Source organism: Staurois parvus, unplaced genomic scaffold (assembly GCF_062004578.1).
Source record: "Staurois parvus isolate SC_StPar_1 unplaced genomic scaffold, SC_StPar_1.0 ptg000183l, whole genome shotgun sequence".
Classification (NCBI taxonomy): Eukaryota; Metazoa; Chordata; class Amphibia; order Anura; family Ranidae; genus Staurois; species Staurois parvus.
The window spans coordinates 292913-312405 of NW_028317979.1; the positions used below are offsets into that span (position 1 = coordinate 292913).

At 38.9% G+C, this 19493-nt stretch overlaps 1 protein-coding gene across 2 annotated transcripts in view; it reads right to left on the bottom strand.

Annotated features, from left to right (window-relative positions):
* Positions 1-1057: 1057 nt before the first annotated feature.
* Positions 1058-19493, bottom strand: part of SOAT1 (sterol O-acyltransferase 1) — a 76435-nt gene continuing 57999 nt past the window's right edge. For both annotated transcript variants that reach the window (XM_089677265.1, XM_089677264.1), the window contains exons 11-16: positions 19055-19184; positions 18098-18195; positions 14271-14369; positions 11366-11501; positions 9877-10022; positions 1058-7941 (exon numbers count right to left, since the gene is read on the bottom strand). In XM_089677265.1, the coding sequence (XP_089533391.1) occupies positions 7885-7941; positions 9877-10022; positions 11366-11501; positions 14271-14369; positions 18098-18195; positions 19055-19184 (666 nt within the window). In that variant the 3' untranslated portion in view covers positions 1058-7884. The remainder of the gene's footprint in view (positions 7942-9876; positions 10023-11365; positions 11502-14270; positions 14370-18097; positions 18196-19054; positions 19185-19493) is intronic.

The following is a 19493-nucleotide window of genomic DNA, read 5'->3' on the forward strand; positions in this document are numbered from 1 at the left end:
CCGAGTTTCCTTTTTCTCTGTACAAAAAAGGAGGTGGTGGCAGTGTGAAGGGTTAATTGCGTAATTAACCTGACCCAGTAACAATCGCTCTCAGGCTGCCGGTACATTGATTGTGGTCCAGTGAGCTGGAAAATCTTTGTGCAGGGTGCAGCTGGGCGTGGCATTGTTACGCACGTGACAGCGCAGTTTTATATTGGCTAGTCCTTCGGTCACGAGTTTGGTGAGAAGGGCTGGGGTCTGACGCCGCGATCGGCATATTCATTACTGAAAGTTAACAGGAATTCTTTCTTATGTAAGAATGACTGAAGTGAAGACGCCTCTGCCGGATTCACCAAAAGTCAGCATTACATCTGAAATGCAAATAGTCCTTTGCTAAGGGAATCCCGTTAGTTAATCAACTCCACCGAGTTGAAAAGAAATGTGGAGAGATAACATTTAGCTTGCATAGTCTTTAGTAGACCATACCACATTATTGTGTATTAAAGTGTTACTAAACCCAGGACCCCGCATTCACTATATCTGGTCTCCACAGTACACACAACATGGAAGTGCAAATATTTTAGTCAATATAAAACTGCCAAATACCTTTTCTCATCAGCAGTTAGAGCAGTCTTGTGACTTCTATCAGTGTCCATCAAAGCACATGTAAAAGCTTGTAGGAGTTTTCATTTTGTTCTAGAAGGATGCAGAACCCCTGACCTCTATTTGGACAGTGCCAATTGGCCCTGTGCTAATCACATGCACTCTCCCAAGAAAAAAAAAACCTCTCTAGCAATACACCCCGAACTGAGCATGTGCAGAGTGTCTTCACACGGATGTGTCTTATCAGGAGAGGAGGGGTACACTGAAAGAAGAAGAGAATCAGAGAAGTCAGGATCGAACAGCGTTTTTACAGTATGCAGAGGATGAACCCCTTAGGTTCCACAGTGAATATAACAAGAATGCTTTATTGCATATACAGACTGATTTTACTGTTGTACGTTTAGTAGCACTTTAATTACTAGGCCTTTATCAGCTAGGAATCTTAATTAGAATACAATTCCATCACACACACGCATTAAAAAACATAAATCAGGTATTTATTTGCAAAGGTCCCTTTTTCCACAGTACACAAAACTATCAGTCTTTGAAATAAAAAAAAAAAAGTTTGCAACATCTTTATTTTCCATTAGTTTCAGCCTTAGACCAGCAGAGGGCACTCTGCAAAATTCAGTGTATTGTACAGTAATTTCATGGTTAGCATTGATTGTATAAATGACTTACATCAATCAGAATCCGATTATCTTTGTATCTGTATAAAATATATCTGGCAGAGTGCACTCTGTTTTGCCAGGAAATCCTAGTTTACACTTCAGACACTGGCTTTTAGTAAGCAGAGAGCAATGTATAGTAACCTGTGGCATATGAACACAAATCATATTGCATTTTTGGACTACTCAAGTTAATGAAAAGTGATTGGATGCCAAGATTAAATTATACGTAAACAACTAAAATCTCATAAGTTTTAAAATGTTAATGCAATTTTAAAAGTAATTCTCAGTTTTTTTTAAATGTGCAACTTTTTCAAAATAAGTGGTGATCCTGCCACAAAGGTTGTTGTTCAGGCACTTCCTGTTATCAGAGAATACTCTGTCTCCCACTTTTGCTCCTGCATTATCACTCTGTTGGAGACTACAAGAGGTTATGAGGACACATTGTGCAGGCATGGTCACCACAAGGAAGCCAATACAGAGAAACGGTGTGCAACCAATGCTAGAGTGAGCGCATGTAGACAGGAAGTGGCTGAAATAGCCCTTGGGAGATCAGCAGCACTAAGGATGAAAAAAAAAATTTAAAACAGATTTAACAAAAATGGCAATAGTTTATAAAACATAGTACTTTAAGCAAACTAAGTTCCCTTAGCTTCAAAGCAAATATGACTTTCGTTGAATGGAGTTAGAATAGCAGCACTCTGTAAAAGAGTAGGGAAAAAATCCTAGTTTAACTTTCAATGAATCAAATCTTCTCTGTTGAAGAGTTATGGTCACTACTGGCAAATGACACTTCCGGGTGTGATGGATGAATGGTTCCCTGCTGCATGCTGTGATTTCTCTTTGCAATGCCTACATCACTACAGGAAACAGTAGTAAAGCAGAGGTCAGCAGGATGGTGCACTGGGGGATGCGCTATCTGACCACTTTGAAGTATCAGATAGCAACGGTGACTTGGTATGTCCAATAATGCATCTCACTGATGTGCATTGTGGGTTCTACTGTTTCCCCCTCCATCAACACCACGCTATGTAGTGATGCAGCGGTTGGCAGAAGGAACTACAATGCACAGCATGGGACCAGGCATCTGACACCCAGTGTTATCTTGTGGCTGTAGCTGAAGATTTTAAACAAGGTCCACTAAATAGAAAAGTATGCCTCTTCCTTTCCTACAGACTGCTGCTGTTCTACCTTCTTTCAGCTCACTTTAATTATACATCATTCTCACTCAACATTAAATTTGGCCATGTTCATCATAAATCAAGATAGCACATGGCCATTAATGCTGCCATTTTTTACCAATTGAACGGTTACATAGACAATCTGAGACCATTGCGAAAGAAAATATTTGGAGGACGGAATGTAAACTGACAATAAGTAGACCTCGTCTAGCAGAGGCAGCCCACCAATATGCAAATACACGTGTTTTGACATACACAATTTTACCAGTGACTAGTACTGAGGCTTGTCTGCCCTAGACAGATACTGCAAGTTGTATAGTACTTATATACCAGTTCTAAAGTAATATCTCATAATTCACATCTTAAGGGACCAGCAGAAATAAAATGCCACAACAAACTATCCCTATCTGGGCATAGATGGGTTCAAGGAGCAGCTTGGCCGCTTGTACTGTTAAAACATCCCTGGTTAATTACAACCAAAGTAAATAACCTTGTATCATGTGCTAACCTACATATTAGAGGGCAAGGATGGGCAGCAGATATTACACTGGACTGGAGACAGAAAATATATTTTTTGTGTATTCTTATATTGCATTAGGGTTAGCAATGCTCTTAAACCAGTCTCTCTCAACCTATTTACCCCAGAGGAATCCTTAAAGCGGAACTCCACCCAAAAGGGGAAGTTCTGCTTGTCGGCATCCTCCCCCCTTCCACTGTCACATTTGGCACTTTTGGGGGGGGTGACAGGTAGCTGGTTTTGACACTTCCGGCTGAGTTTTCAGCAGTGATCTCCAGACCCTCCTCCTCCCCCCTGCAGTCTTCTGGGTCACATCACAAGTCCCAGAAGACTATGGGACTAATCACAAAGACCAGCACTGCTCGCGCATGTGCAGTAGGAAATTATATTATAAACGTATGAGTAGCCTACTAACTCTCTATTAACCTTAGGAATGCAGTATTACCATGAATTCAAAGCAACCAGAAGATATATGGTTGCCAGACTTCTACAGGTCTGAAACTATGTAGGCACCATCACATAGGAGGTAAATCAGCCATAGTTTAAAGTAACCCCTAGCAGCTTCTGGAGGAACCCCATGGTTCCATGAAACCCTGGCTGAGAATGGTCATCTTAGATGGTTTAGAATTCAACTCCAATAATATATATTATAAAAAAAAAAAAAAGACAGCCGGAGGCTAAATTCTAAATACAAAGTCACACACATAGACAAAGTCACATTAAATGGCTAAACATATGGCGCCTTATAACTTAAATGACATTCATTTTCATATACAAGAATTACATTTAATTAAACTGGCAAATCACCATCTTATCTGAGCAGCCTTGACAGTAATGAAGTATAGAAGAGATACAGGAGTTATTTCTGGAAGAAAATCAATATTCCACAAACACTTTAGTATATAATTATGAACAGCATTGCTGGCTGGCTCTCCCTTGAGTAACACTGTAAAAAAAACAACCATGGTTGCTATGAAAGGCCTGGCATCTTGTACATACAGGTACTTTCCTTGCACATGGTATACATTTGTTTTAACTGCACTCATTGTTCAGTGAATAAAGTGCAAGATCCATTACAGAGTGATGAACTGGCATGAAGCAACTTCAAATCAGGAACAAGAGAGCTCCCACTGCTCTTGTGGCCTTGCAGTTGATCTAACATAACCAGAGACTTGCTGCTCCACAGTGGTCTAAGTAGCCCCCAGTTTACTAAAGTAGAAAGCAGAGGGAAAGAAGCACAAAGTTTCAGAGTGTAGCAGATTTTTTCTCTTTTTTGGGTGCTTGTCAATCCCACTTTTTGTGGATCCTCCATTGTTGAGATTTTCCCTCCAAATTATATAACAGTAGTGACAGGTTGTGTTTGATTTTTTTTAAAAAATATGTCAATGTCACTTGCTGAATTAGCAATGCTTAATTCACATTTTCATTGAAGTTTGAGGAAACCCTGACAATGAACTACTCTTATTTGCTCCCTTCTTCTTTGTTAAAAATATAATTTGAAAGATGTGTTATATCTGTTCAAGAAGTGCTAAAAATAGCAGTTGAATGTCAGAAATGTAAAGCTTTCCTTTGTTAATCTCAAGGAAAATAATTAGCCCTCCCCATTCAATTCTTTAACTACAAGACTCAACTCCCCAAAATTGTTATGTTGTCAGCCCACAAAAAAAATGAGGAACTGGATACATTTTGGTAGAGCAACAGGTATTTTTCTGTATAAAGGGATTAAACATGGGATAAATCTACAAGTACTGAAGAGATATACTGCTTTTTTTTGCCTTGACATACACTTTAAAATTTTCTGGCAGCAGCTGAGGTTTTTTTTTTCTCAATTCATTAAAGCTCACGAGATTCAGTTATCCAAAAGAAAACTGACAAACAATTTTTATTATTTCCCAGATTTAAGTGACCAAACAACTGAAAGTGCAGTGAATATTAAAGTGTATGTTACCCTAAATATTTTTGTTTCTATACGTGTGTTCACATATATGTATTTTATAAATCATAGACTGTCATTTTCATGTACTTCTTTCATCTGAAGTATCTGGTTAATCTTGTCAGTCACCTTTCTTTGTTGTTCTAAACTGACCACACATGGCACTGACGCTGATCTGTGCATGCACGGTCAGCTTGCATCATTTGGCCGGCTATTCAGAGGTACATGACACTGCATACACACAGCATGCCTGTTTTGGGTAGTCTGTTCAGCCACCATCCCAATCACAGCCTGCCTCTTGAACACATCCCCACCTCACGTGCAGCCTGGATCTTGCCTCAGGCTGAACAGGCTATGAAATAAAGGCACACTGTGGGGTTTATTTAATAAAGCTGGAGAGTGCAAAATGAGGCTCACTTCTGCACAGAAAGCAATCAACTTCCAGGTTGTATTGCCAAATTAAACAAGCTGAGGTTAGAAGCTGATTGGCTGCCATGCACAGCTGCGCCAGTTTAAGTGAATCTACCCCTATGTGTCTAGTGTCCTGTAACGCCATCCCCTACAATCAGGATAAAGCGGTGCTTGGTCACGACAGAACTTTTTAATGCCGTAAAAAAAAAAAAAAAGTGAGAGAGATAATTTCTGAATCTAAGCAAAAGCAGTTGTGGTGCCTGCATAGTTATAAATAAAGGGTCTATAACATTGTATGTTCACAACTCCATACGTTAAATTACTACAATGACAGTAAAAATACTTTTTTCAATTGCCACTCCAATTTTGATTGATCAAGAAAAAAAAAAAAAGGGAATTACTGAAAACATTGGTGGCAGAATCCACTTTGGGTTGACTTTAACTGTAACTAAATATTGCTCTTCTCTACCGCACGTTTTAACAAAAGCATATTTCCTACACCCCACTACAATGCCTGTAGATATCTTGTTTACTTGAATTGCTTCACAGTTTGTTTTTTTTTTTAAAAGCAGTAAGTCAAAAATCAATATTACTTAACACTGTCAACTATCAGAGAATGCAAATTAGAACAAATGTAGCACAATGCAGTAAAAATGCCCAATGGTATAAGCAGTATAAAAGCAAGGCACACAGTCAAATTGTCACCACTTTTTCTTAAAGGCCAACTCCAACCAACTTGTATTTCAGTTTTGCAGTTTTTGGGAAGTTGACATAATCTGGTGGAATGCTCCCCAATGGATAACCCATAAAGAAAAAACAAACATATTTCTTAGCCTGGTATAAGGAGCCAGGAAGTAAACCAACCTGTTAGGGCCAGTTAGCCTTTAAATTCCGCTGTGGAAACAAATTCTGTGGCTTTGACACCAGTGAAGCCTATGTAAAATGTATACAACACAGGCACATGTAATCTACAACAAAAGTCACACTGTAATCCAACACCTAAACCAGACTATATATGAAACCTCTTCTGCATTATCAACTTATGTCCCATTGCAGAACTAAACAACACAGAACAGCAGCAGATGGCATAGTAGTAGGCATTGTTGTGTGAAAGGCAGTATTTTTATGGACGATCCAGTCAAAGTACATTGTGGGTTCTCTTATCCTGTCCATATTGGGAAGATTTCTGATGATCAAAGCCATACCCTTGCATTGGTCACAGTACCTTGTAATCAAACCTTCATTTTGGTTCTCAATGCGTGCAATCGTCAGGCCAACGTTTCATGGCCAAAATAAATTAAACAATATACAATCATTAAAAGAGAATTGTCCCTCATTTCTTCATAGACTTGCATTTCATTTATATGCCCAGTAAAGAAGCACATGCTGCATCCTAGCAATACTGAGCATGCAAGATCATTTACAGCCATTATGACACAAGTAAAGTTATAGGGTCACATTTGATGGAACAGAGGTCCCTTTATATCCACAATGTAGAAACTAATATTACCCTACGGAATAAAATCATATTGATTTGCTACAGATAAGAATTACGATTGGTCTGCTTTTTCACACTCTGCTCATGAAATCAAACACTGGGAGAATGAGAAGAGAGAATAATGAATGTTTAGGTGTAAAATGTCTTGCTTAGGAATTGTTATAGTAGCATTGTAGTGTCCTCCAATGAGTCGCTTATAAAAAAAATAGTGGGACCCACATCCTGTTCTGTTTACACCAATTCCAGCAGCATTAAATCATAATTTCTAAAGGAGTAGGCTTCAGTAAAGTTTTAGAAAACATGTGCATAAGCTATTGCACTGTGATTTTGGTAAAAGAAGGAAACTTTAGAATCCCTTCAGAAATGTATGTTTCTTTGCTGACTTCTACCAAGTAACAGGTCCTATGTGATAGGCCAAATAAAAACAGTGATAGTTATTTCTAGATTAGTGATATTAAAAAGGCAAATCGAAAAGAGTTACTTAAAAAAAAAGTTAATGAGGGAAGAGAAGGTCATCTTTGGTAATAAGTGTTATGGTTGTAATGATGTTACATAACTCATTGCTCTGTAATGCAGCATTGGTAAAGGTTGCTATAGCTGCTAGATGTGGCACTTTGCAAGCCTACTCATGCCACGCTGGTTTCAAAGGGAAATACATTCAGTAGAAGTACAATGTGCAAAAGGCACCAGAACATCAGTCTGCAAAGTTATGCCTATTGATTTCAAGGTCCTGCTTGACAGGCACAACCATTAATCAGAACAAGAACACATCTTTCTTAGATGAAAAGGAAGAAGAATGGTATGTTCCGGGGAGAAGGTCAGTAACTTCCACTGTAAACTGAATTCAATGTATCTGAGGCTAAAGGAATGTATGATGTTACAGACATCAGAATGACATCAATCAAGGCATGATGCTGAAACGCTGGTAATTGTCTATATTAAGAGATGGTTTGTCATGAAAAAGGAAAGATGAATCCTTTACAAAAGCTGTAGTCACTGACTACAGACTGTTTCCAGAACTGGTACAAAAAACATTCAGTAACAAATTGAGGACTTTAGTCTCTGACAATGTAAGCTTTTGCAGTTTGTCCAGTTTACTCATCAAGATGGCAGGTCCAAGACCGTGGCTTCAAGTAGTCCAAAAACGCAGGCTGGAAAACAAAGATTTATTTTTTTTTAGAAAGAATGTGCAGTGCACTTTCATTATGTTAAGTCTTTACCAATGCCAACCTAGATTCCCTTAACAATTAAAATAGAAAAACCTCTTTAACTGGCAAAAATACAACAAGGACAATGTGCTAAGTAGCTTTATTCACCGGTCACACCGCTGCAATTTAAAATTGCGCTATTTGTGTGCAATTTCAGAGTGATTTCAGATGTGATTTCTGAAGACTTTATTGCAACTTGTGAAGATTTTCAATGGTTTCTAGCAATTTGCAGTGCGATTTTCATTATATTCTATGTATGTGAAATTGCAACAAACCTGGAGAAAAAGTAATGCAAGAACTACTTTAGAGGGCGCGCTGCAGCAAATCGCACATGTTAAGACACTGACATTCACATTCATTAGATGCGATTTCAATTTGCAAATCGCACCGGTATGACTGGGCACTTAGTTCTCGTTCACAACTGTATGATTTGCGAAGTTTGGTACTTGCACTGCTCGTTGTAAAAAATATACTGTTTTATATTTTAATGAATACAGAATTGTGTGATATTTGTGTCTTCCCAAATCTACCCAAAACCCGGAGACTGTGCATGTAACGAGACCAAAATGGTTACAAAAAAAAAAAAAGGGGTGAGGGTCACTCATAAAGGGGGTCAGGAGTTGGAGTTTAAAAAGTGTATTTTTAGTCTTTTATTTCATCTTGCATTCTCGCTAGCAGTTTTGTCTGGCTGAGCACATAATTGATCATGATAAATACATTTATTCAGCATATGCATAGATTCATGGGATAAGTTTATGGTGTCTGCTTAAGTATTCTTTTTTATGTACTATTTCCTCTTCATTTCATCTGGCGCTTCAGCGAGTAAAACACTTCCTGTCTGAGGCTAGGTTCCCATCTGTGCGGGTGGTGCCGCCACGGATCCGCACGAAGATCCGTGCAGTCGCATCACCCGCACAGAAGAATGCGGACCCACGGGTGGCTGCCATTAGTTCTAATGGCACGCTGCCTGCACTGGAAAACGCAACCGTACTGGGAACCGAGGTTCCCGTGCAGGCTGCATTTTCAGAAGAAGTGCAGGGACTTCTTCCCTGCGTGTCGTGGGCACGGGAGTCCAAATAACAGACTTACTGGATGGATCACCAGGTGAAAAAATAAAGAAAAAAAGAAAACTAATGCAGTCACAACATTTAGAAATTGGTGAGCTGCAGTTTATTACATTTTTGTTAGCCTTAAAGCTGGTCTAAAACTTCCTTTTCTTAAATGGTCCCTCACCAGAGCCAGCATCTTTTGCGGAGTGCCAGTCTTTGGCAGTCTTCATTAGCCAGTGTAGGATGGCTTCACAGTCATACAGTCATTTCAGCATGTAGCCGTTGTAATGAAATGTAAACTCAGCTGTGTTTGTGCAGCTCCCTGTACATCCCAAAGAAGACTGCCAGCAGACTTTTATTGCAGAAGAGAGATTGTATGTGTCTATTCTGCAATAACGAGCCTGCCTGCTCACAGTTTCTGACAGCAGGACTTTAGTTCAGCTTTAATTAGTCTTGCAGCTCATTTTCATAGGGTCAGGCCAGACCTACAGAGTTACAGCCAGTAAAGTGCAGTTAGTGCTAGTCTGCAGTGCTACAAAGTAGGAAGCAGAGCCTCCATATGAAACTAACCAGGCCTGCCTCATCTACATTTATATTAGACTTTACACTGAAAAAGTCTTTAGAATATCTTCACTTATTGAAAAGGCTATTAGCATTGCACTGATATTATAATTATAATTGATGATAATATGATTCTCCAAGTCTTCTTTTGCTCTGCTTTATGATATATACCTGTCCACACTTGCATGACTGCGCCCATTAAGAAAATACACAATGGGCCAAGAATTTTTTATTGGATGGACCAATACAGCTACTTATATACACTCACATTGCTGATGGGGCAGTGTTTCTGTGCATACCACTCCTGGGAATAAAGGCAAAGTAGAACACCCTGACCCAAGAACAGAGATGTCCACATGACCACATTCCAGATAGGCCCTTTCCGACGGTCGTGAAGGATGAAGTTAAAAATCACTGCAATTAAAGAAACAGGATGATTTAACAAAGTATACTGCACCTCAGAGGTAACTGTGAAAAAAGTAGAATCAAATAAAGAAACATTTTAATTTTACCAGACTGATTCTTTTGTAGGACAATTCTTTTTAATGTTTAGTTTCCTATTCCTGCATTGTGCAGCCACTTAATGATTCAAGTGACAATTGTATTGTTTTTATAAGAATGTTCTGTTGTCCATATTTGCAATGCCAAGGTAAGGGCATGCCATAAATGCAGAACTAAATCCTCTTATCCTTTTAAGCCAAGGAAGCTGTTTTAGCCTCTGTTTGATCTGCAACTGCCATGGTGCTGCACATGTAAACAGTTATGACACAGCCATATGATGGTTTGACAGTCAAGCTGGGAGAACAAGCAACAGTTGACATGACGGTTAGCATTCCTGACATGCCAGGAATGTAACGTTTTTTGAAACTCAGGAAACTGACTTAACATGTAGCTATATATAGCCTATTAACACTTGCACAAGGAGAAAAACTGATTTACAAATCATTAGTTCTCCAACAGGTGACACCTGTATAAATGAATATCACAAGCGTTGCACATGTAAAAAGCACAGTGATGGGCATTACAAATGTGCACTGTACTCTGCTAGCTTCAGAAGTCCAACAGAGTGCAATAAAACAAGCACTTGTAAAAAATAAAAAAAACACTGGGAGGAGAGCCCAGCCATGTGACCTCCGATGGTTACATGACTGACTCTCTCCAAATCACGGAGCTCTCTCTGCTACATTAAGCAGACAAATCTCCAAGCAGCATTGTGGGTTCTACACCAAAGCCCACATTTTATAAATGGGCCCTATGGGAGTTTAGAAACCAGAGCGAAAAAAAAAAAAATTTACAAAACACCTGCCAATCAGAGGTAGGTCACCGAGACTCACCTATAACAACCATACATGCATTTTAGATGGCCATTTGTAGCTACAATCCCTGTCACTTTGTTTTTTACCTGTTCTTGTTTACATTGACCTTTACTGTTTCTAAATGTCTGAAGTCCGCTTCTTCTGTTTACGCAATAAGGCGTTCTGAAAACAAAAAGTTATTCTCAGGTCTCATTGCAGCAGATATTCCAAAAATGAGAGGATAAATAATCCTCATTTCAGGTTGGCAGGGGTCAATGCAACCCATTGTTCTTCACCCTCTGTCCATATCTGGAACCACTGGTGTATAGAGAAAAGATGGACAAAAAGCCTGCAACTGCTAGCCTAAAAATGGATATCATTAGTGCAAAACCACAGATTCTATAGAGTAGGGCAAGATAGTATAACCATACAGGTCTTGCATATTTAACAAGTGATACTTACTGCCAAAGCCCATAAACAGAATGAAAAGAACAGGATAGAAGAATCCAAAGCAGATCCCCAGTGCGTATTCATGAACCACAGCAGACACAGTAAACACAGACAACATGGCTGCAGCTTTAAATCTTCTGCCAAAGAACTTGAATCATAAAAGATAGAAAAACAGCAGCAATTAGGTTATACTGTTAGCAACGTTGTAAAATATGACATTCCATAAATGTAAGCCTATTTCTGAAATTCAGTAATAGAGATTCAAAAGAAAGAAAACAAAACCCTAGTAAGAAATGTATGAAGAAAGAAAAAATTATCCCAAGCAATACGAGTTCCATGTTCACTAGCCAATTTTCACTACAATATAATGATAACCAACCAGATTTTAAAATAAACCCTTTGATGATGCTAGTTGCTTGGTTTTTCTAGCAGCTTCAATGCTTAAATCAGAACTTCACAAAAAAAAAGAAAAAAGAAAAAAAAAAAAAAAAAAAAAAAAAAAAAAAGGGACATTCTGATCTTCTTTCCCACCCTCCTCTAACTTTTAGCGCATAATTTTTTGGGGGGTGAGAACCTGGTTTTGACAGGTACCAACTCCCACTTCCTCTTGGTCGCTGAGGCGATCCGAGCAGAAGTTCTGCTCTCACCACCCTGCCTGCATCCTTTTAAGACGTGTCATAGGTCCCAGAAGGCTGCAGGACCATTCACCAAGTGCAGCGCAGCTCACCCATGTGCAGTGGGCAGTCGGCTGTGAGACCTCAAAGAATCCAGCGCTGGAGACTGAAGACTGGTGAAGAAACCAGCTCAGTTATGCATGGTACTGGATCCTTGGGCAGGTGATTGTCTAATTAAAGTCTTCAGCTACAGTTTTTGTAGCTGCGGATTATTAATTTTGGCCAAATAGCCTGAAAAACAGCTTTAATGAGCAACTGAAGTGGGGAAAAAAACATGCAGCAAGTGAACTATCTTGACCATTACACTTTTTCTGGGTCATGGACGCCAAAAGTTGTGAAGAGAGAAGATCAACTAAAAACAGCCAGACAACCAGCATTTTTACAATGAGACTTTAGCAATGCTTTCAATACTAGAAGAGAAAGAGGGAAATAAGCAGTAATAACATAGGTGGTAAAGAACAGAAGAGAAAGTGCTAGAAAGCTTGTAAGCAAATGTGCAAAGGGAGCTTTTGAGAGAAGTAAAAGTATATATAAAGCTAAATTTTGTTTTTTTTTGTTTCAATTTCTGAGAGAAAGTAAGGGTTAAAACTCCCTACACTTTTTTTTGCTTCCTGCATCATATTGGGGAGATTTCTTTTCACTTCCTTTTCTCTAGATACATTAGGAAGATGAAATCTCTCCAAAGAAAGAGGAAATCGAATCTCAAAAAGTTATCACTTGAACAGGTTGTCCCCATTGAAAGAATTACTCTTTATTCTTGTTCTGGTGACAACTGTAACATTCTAAATTCTACACCACTTTACGTTCCAGCAACAATTGTCACTTAAACTGTGAAGCTAATTTTCCCAATGGTTATGCAAACACCAATCAATCCTGACTTGGTTTCTAACCCTTACTGCTCTTTCCAAAACAGGGGTGGACTGACCATTTGGAAACACGGGCGCTGCCCGAGGGCCCTGGGTCAGTAGGGGGCCCCATGAGATGCCCCTGGTACCTTTTTAATAGGCTTTTTTGAGTTTGGGCAAGAACACAGGGGCCCCATGATCCCCTATTGCCCGGGGACCCCATGAGTTGTCAGTCTGCCCCTGCTCCAAAATGAAAGAAAAAAAAAAAAAAAAAAGTGTTGGCTTTAGAAACACTTCCAGTGACCGATCACTATGTACTTTGCTTTTATTCCTCCATACAAATCATTTAAATGAATGGCAGACACATAGTAAACACATTTCAATAAACCACTTGGCTGATAAATGAAATTCTGTTTATTTGTTATACAAGTAGACTTGTTATACCTTTTGAATAACTCTGAAGTCAAAAACACACTATATTGGTAATCTACATTTACATTTGAACCAAGTGTTACAAAAAATGTAAAGATAAGATTTTTATACTTGCTGTAAAACCTGTTTATTGATTACCATTGAGGGACACAAGACTGTAGCAAGTTTTGGACCTGAAGGTAATACTGCCCCCTGTAGATGGCAGCATAACCTACATCATGTCCAAGACTTACTACAGTCCCATATCCTTCAACGGAAGATAAAAATGAGACTTTTTGGTGAAAAAGAGTAACATTGTTAATACAGTTGTGGCTTTTCTTAGGCAAATACTTGTGCTGCACACCAAATGTATCTGCATCATGTAGCCTTGGGATGTGTGATGCTTGTGAGACCTTTTTTTTCACTAATATGAAGAAGACATTATCTGTATATTAGAATAAAATGGGTTTCACAATTATTATTATTATACAGGATTTGTATAGCACCAACAGTTTTCTCAGCGCTTTACAATATAATGAGAGACAATACAGCAACAATACAGTTCAATACAAGAGGGAAAGGAGGGCCATGCTCCTTGGAGCTTACAATCTAGGAGATAATTGCACATCTCAAGATTACAGCGTTCTAGCTGCACTCAGCTCTGTATCCCACAATCAGTACGTGCATACCGGCTTTGAACATCAACACTAATGCAAACTAAGGCACATTTCCTAACCAAACAGAAGAGCTCCCTTTTAAAGGTCCAGTGGACACCACAACTGAACTAGGTGGTTTACTTCTTGGCAACAAATAAGCAGAAAAGAGGACACAGCTCTAAGCCCCAAAGCTGGCCATACACGGATTGATTTTTGGCTGATTGCTGCTGCATTGGACAAAATTAGAGCTGTGGGTGGCCTTCTCGGGAGTTGAACGCAGAAAAATCCAACCCTAAAACATTCAAAGTCACCAAGTATGTAAACTTCTTACCCAAAGAAAGTCCCGATAGGCATAATAATACAGCCAGTCATGGACAACCACGTTCCAGGTTCGGTAGTAGTTGGCAAACGAGGTTGAATTCCACCAGTCCTAAAGAAAAAAGGAGATATTTACAAATATATGGTTAAAAGGGTAAGCTTTTCCCTGCCAGGCCAAGCCATTTTTCCTCCTCAGATTGGCAGACCATTTTTAAAACTTAAAAGGCCCTTTTCGCATCTGGCTATTAGTAACCACGAATATAAAAATATATAATCCCCCTGCGCTCCACTGGTATGAACAAACACAACCCTAAATATATGAAAGCTGCTACCACCTATTCCCAATACCACAGGATGTATGACATAAAAAAAACAATATAGGTGAAGCGCTTCACATGAAAAACTAAATAAGTAAGTGCAATGATATAAAAATACATATAAAGTGACCACACTGTATTGAAAAGGTATTGATAACTAATGCTAAATAATCCCCCAAACAAATATATAAGTGACAAGTGCTGAAAGTGCAAAACAGGTCATGCGCTTGCTGACTAGATCGTGCCAAAAGGCAATAAATGCACAGTAAACATAATACACAATAACATTGCACACTCTAACTGAAAGTGGAAAGTGCTCAGTATGAGTATGAATATTGGTTAAAGTAAAATCCACAATAAAGTGCAAAACAGGTCATGCGTTTGCTGACTAAATCGTGCCAAAATACAATATATGCACAGTGAAATAATACACAATAACATAGCACACTCTAACTGAAAGTGACAGGTGCTCAGTAGGAGTATGAATAATGGTAAAAAATAAAATCCACAATAAAGTGCAATAACAAAGTGCTTGAAATTTCATGTGCAAACAAACACCATGATGTCAGTGCTTCAATTCTTCACTCCAAACATGATGCGTGTTAGCATGCTACACGTGTATATCGTAATCCAAAAATGGCTAAAGTGCCTCCTCACCTTAACCATGCGACCCCTAAGGGCCACAATGCTTTAGGTAATATAGCTCCACCAGACTGGGGATCTCTGTAATAATACTCCTGTAGTACCACTCGATCTCCTCTGCCAGGTCACTTATGCCCTCAGATGGCAATACCCCCGGGATAATCACAATGCCATAGAGAGGTAGACAAAGAGAGCCTCCATAGTGAAATGCCGTTTATTCCATATAGCAGATAAAAACAAGCCGAAAGAGAACACTCACAGTATAGCAGATCTCATACAGCTGGTCTCCCATGTGCTGTGGGTGTACTGCAAGGTGCTGGGTGTTCAAAGATGGCGTCTGCCGAAAGTGCTTAACCAGAAGTACGTCACTGCGCTCTACGCGTTACTCCACGATATCACGTGGCTTCATCAGGATCCTGATCAGGATCCAGCAAACGCATGACCTGTTTTGCACTTTATTGTGGATCTTACTTTTAACCTATATTCATACCCATACTGAGCACTTTCCACTTTCAGTTAGAGTGTGCAATGTTATTGTGTATTATGTTTACCATGCATTTATTGTATTTTGGCACGATCTAGTCAGCAAACGCATGACCTGTTTTGCACTTTCAGCACTTGGCACTTATATATTTTTTGGGGGGATTATTTAGCATTAGTTATCAATACCTTTCAATACAGTGTGGTCACTTTATATGTATTTTTATATCATTGCACCTACTTATTTAGTTTTTCATGTGAAGCGCTTCACCAGTATTGTTTTTTTATTAGTAACCACAGGCATAATACATGCGATTTTGCTCGCGATCCCAAAACGCACTGCAATAATGACAAAAACACACCATGCCTGTTCAGGTGCCATTCATTTTCAATGGCATCTAACTGATGCAGTTTTGCCATGATTGTTGTGAGATAAATTACACAGCAAATCATGGCAAACAGCAATGCGTGAAGCTTGTTGCCCAAAAAGGAGCAAGAGTTTCTTTAGGGAGACAAGCTTTGCATGCTGCAGTTTGCCATGATTTATCACGTGAAAACAGTGGCAAAACGCACCATGTTTAGGTGTCATTGAAAATGAATGGCAACTGAACAGATGTGGTGCATTTTTTCATTATTGCACTGCAATTTAGGATCACGGGCAATATCGCTGCAATTCTGCCAGAGATCACAAAATGCCAGATGTGAACAAGGTCTAAATTGTAAAAGACCACCCCCCCCTTCCCAAACCATATTACTATATAAAATCACAGAGCTTGTCAAATGTAAAAGATTCTGTGTAACAAACATAACATAGTTGCTATAACAATTTGGCCGCAAAACTGGAAATACATTTTAAATTGCGCCTTTTTGTAAAACAGTGAAAATAGAATGCAAAGCTGCAAATACCGATATAAAAAGTGCATGTATGGCCAAAATGTTTTTAAATACACTTTAGGCTAAAACCCTTAAGGCTGGCTTCACGATTATGCATTGAGGTAATTCACAAACAGCAATGTTGTTAGTTGCAGTGTCATTCATTTTGAATGGCACCCCAAAAAACCTTGAAAACGCATCTCAATTCATGTTAGTTTCAGCACACAACAATGCACAGATGGGATTCAGTTTCTTACATAGCCAGGGATAAGTACATACTAGAGTATTGTTTACTAATGCTCATGCTGTGCACTGGAAAAAAAAGCCATAAGGCGGCAAGAGGAAAGAGGTAACGGTATGCAAACAAAGCTGCAGCTCCCAGCTGGATGTGATCAGCAGCTTGTTAGACCTGGGCATCAAATGGCTGTAGGTTTTTAGTCATGGAAGCAGCAGAAATTTCCAGCCTAAGAAAATGCAGATAGTGTAAGGGTTACCGGAGCTGAAGTTCTGTTCCAACATAACCCCCTACATGTCTGCAGCAGTAAAGTGTTAAACCTTGTAGAAATACATAGGAAACAATAAGTACATATTCCATTTTAAAACTGACATGTCGTTAAATTCCAAAATAAAACTTAAATCTGAGGTAACAGAACTAAAAATGATAACTAAAATCCCCCTTACTCTGCCCTTTCTTTGTCATGACATTTAACTATATAAAACACATTGGTGGAATTCTTAGTTCTGTGTCCCTTAGAGAAGAAAAAAAATGACTTAGAATCATAATTGGGTCATAAATACATTGCCAAAATTTACCTCCATTTGGATTATGTGCTTCATAAAATCCAAATTCAGCACCGCTACTTTTTTTAAACGTAATTGTTTTCTTTTTTTAAGCAGCTCTGGGTGTAATACTCATCAATCCAGAGCTGTCTCCCGCTACCTCTTCTTTTCCAAAGGATATCCTCAGTCTTCTAGGCTGAATAATACCCAGAGTAGCTCAACCCACAAGACTGAGGAAAGAAATGAAGGCCATCATTGTCACGTCCCCAGAGCATGGCACCCTGCACACTTATGCAAATCTGATGCCTCCCAGAACACATAGATTCACATGTCAAGTGAAAAAAAATTGCTTCCTATGAAGGCTGTTCACATAAGTGCAATTTTGGTGCAGTTAAAAAAAGGACCCTGTTCCAGTTTAGTGCAGAGTTCAGATGTGATTCTCACAGGCTATAGATCTTAAAATCTCTTCAAAGTAAAAATCACACAGCAAATAAATATTAGTGCGCTACACGGCACTCCACATAGCACCGCATAAGTGTGAACCCGGACTCAGTGTATTGATGCAAAGAACTGAGATACCATCACATCATTGCTACTCTCTGCATCATCTAGGACCACGCACTCCTAGATGACTGTCACTTGAATTTAGAAAAATGTCAAAAATAAAAAAGGGCCAAAACACACTACTATTAATAGTGGGGGATAGTGGTCCCCTATGTCCCTGTAGGTGAGGTAAGAGAGTTTGTACCCTGTAGAACATCCGGTCAGCAAAACGAAGCATCTCAGCAAATGCATTGAGCCAACAATGCAGGAAAGCGAAGAAGGCCAGGAACAGAATCAACACACCTGAAAACAGAGGGAGCAAACTAAGAAACAGTAACTTAAACACAAACACAATGATGAAACTTAATCAATACAACCAAGAATATTGTATTCTGAAAGCTGTATATGGTTAATATTTATATTCATAGTATTTAGTATATAAATAAATTTTTTCCACATGTCGGTGATTTCAATTTAGGACACAATTATGACAATACCAGGGGTACTTATATCAATCACCCTGCTCTTAGCTTACTATAGTTGATTGTTGTTTTTTAGAGTATATCTAAACCCAATAACAAAAATGTAACATATCGCAGCTTGCCAGTCTTTAGATGCAATGGCTGCCCTAGTTTCCTTTTTTTCAGTCATTTCAGTACACTTCCTGCATATAAAAAAAAAATATTTTCAGTTCCCGCTAATACTGCAGTGAACTAAAATCTCAAGGCTAGCATCCTTCCCAGCTCATCTTCTGTGAGCTACAGAACACCTTTCCACTCTGTAACTGAAATGAAAGTGGGAGGTGTTATTATTATTATTAGGTGTTCTTTAGTCCTTGGCCTAGAATGACAGTGCTGCTCTGAAGAAAACAGTTGCAGCCACCACATCTAAGCACTAGTAAGCTGCAGTGAATTACATTTATGCTTTTGGATATTGACAAAAACTTTAAACAGCACAGTATAGCAGAAAGCAATGATGTACACAATTTTGTAACTCACGGCAGTTTACTGAAGAGAGATCACAGACAGGAAAACTGATTGCTATTGGGTTACTGCACTTTACATATTTTTTTTACTTTATTTAAAATAAGCAAGAATAATACAAGAAAATTACACAAACAATACAATTAAGTGCAAAAATGTAAAAGGTGGCTGAAACATACCTGGCAGGATAGAGTTGAAAATACAGAGGACAAGGACCTTCAGGCTAAAAGGCTCCTGGCTCATGTTGTGGAAAAGTGGAATGCAGAGTCGGACAAAGACATAGTAAGCATAGAAGAGGCAGCCAAGCACCTAAATAAAAAAGATGATTAAAGGCAAAGATGTCAATGACAAAACAAATTTAACTCGGATACCTGTGTGATATGTAGGTCCAGAGTGCATTTACCAAATACATACATAAAATGACTGAGTATTTCCAGCTAGCTGTAAATATTCAGTAGTACCCATTCTAAAATAAAGAGGCAGCAATTTGGGACAGCGCAGCATTGTAAAACTGAGAGCCCTATTATTGTTAGAAAGACTTGCATGCATACAGTATGTTTCTGTTTATTTCCAAACATATACTGTACATGAACACACAAACTGCGTCTTCTGGCAGCT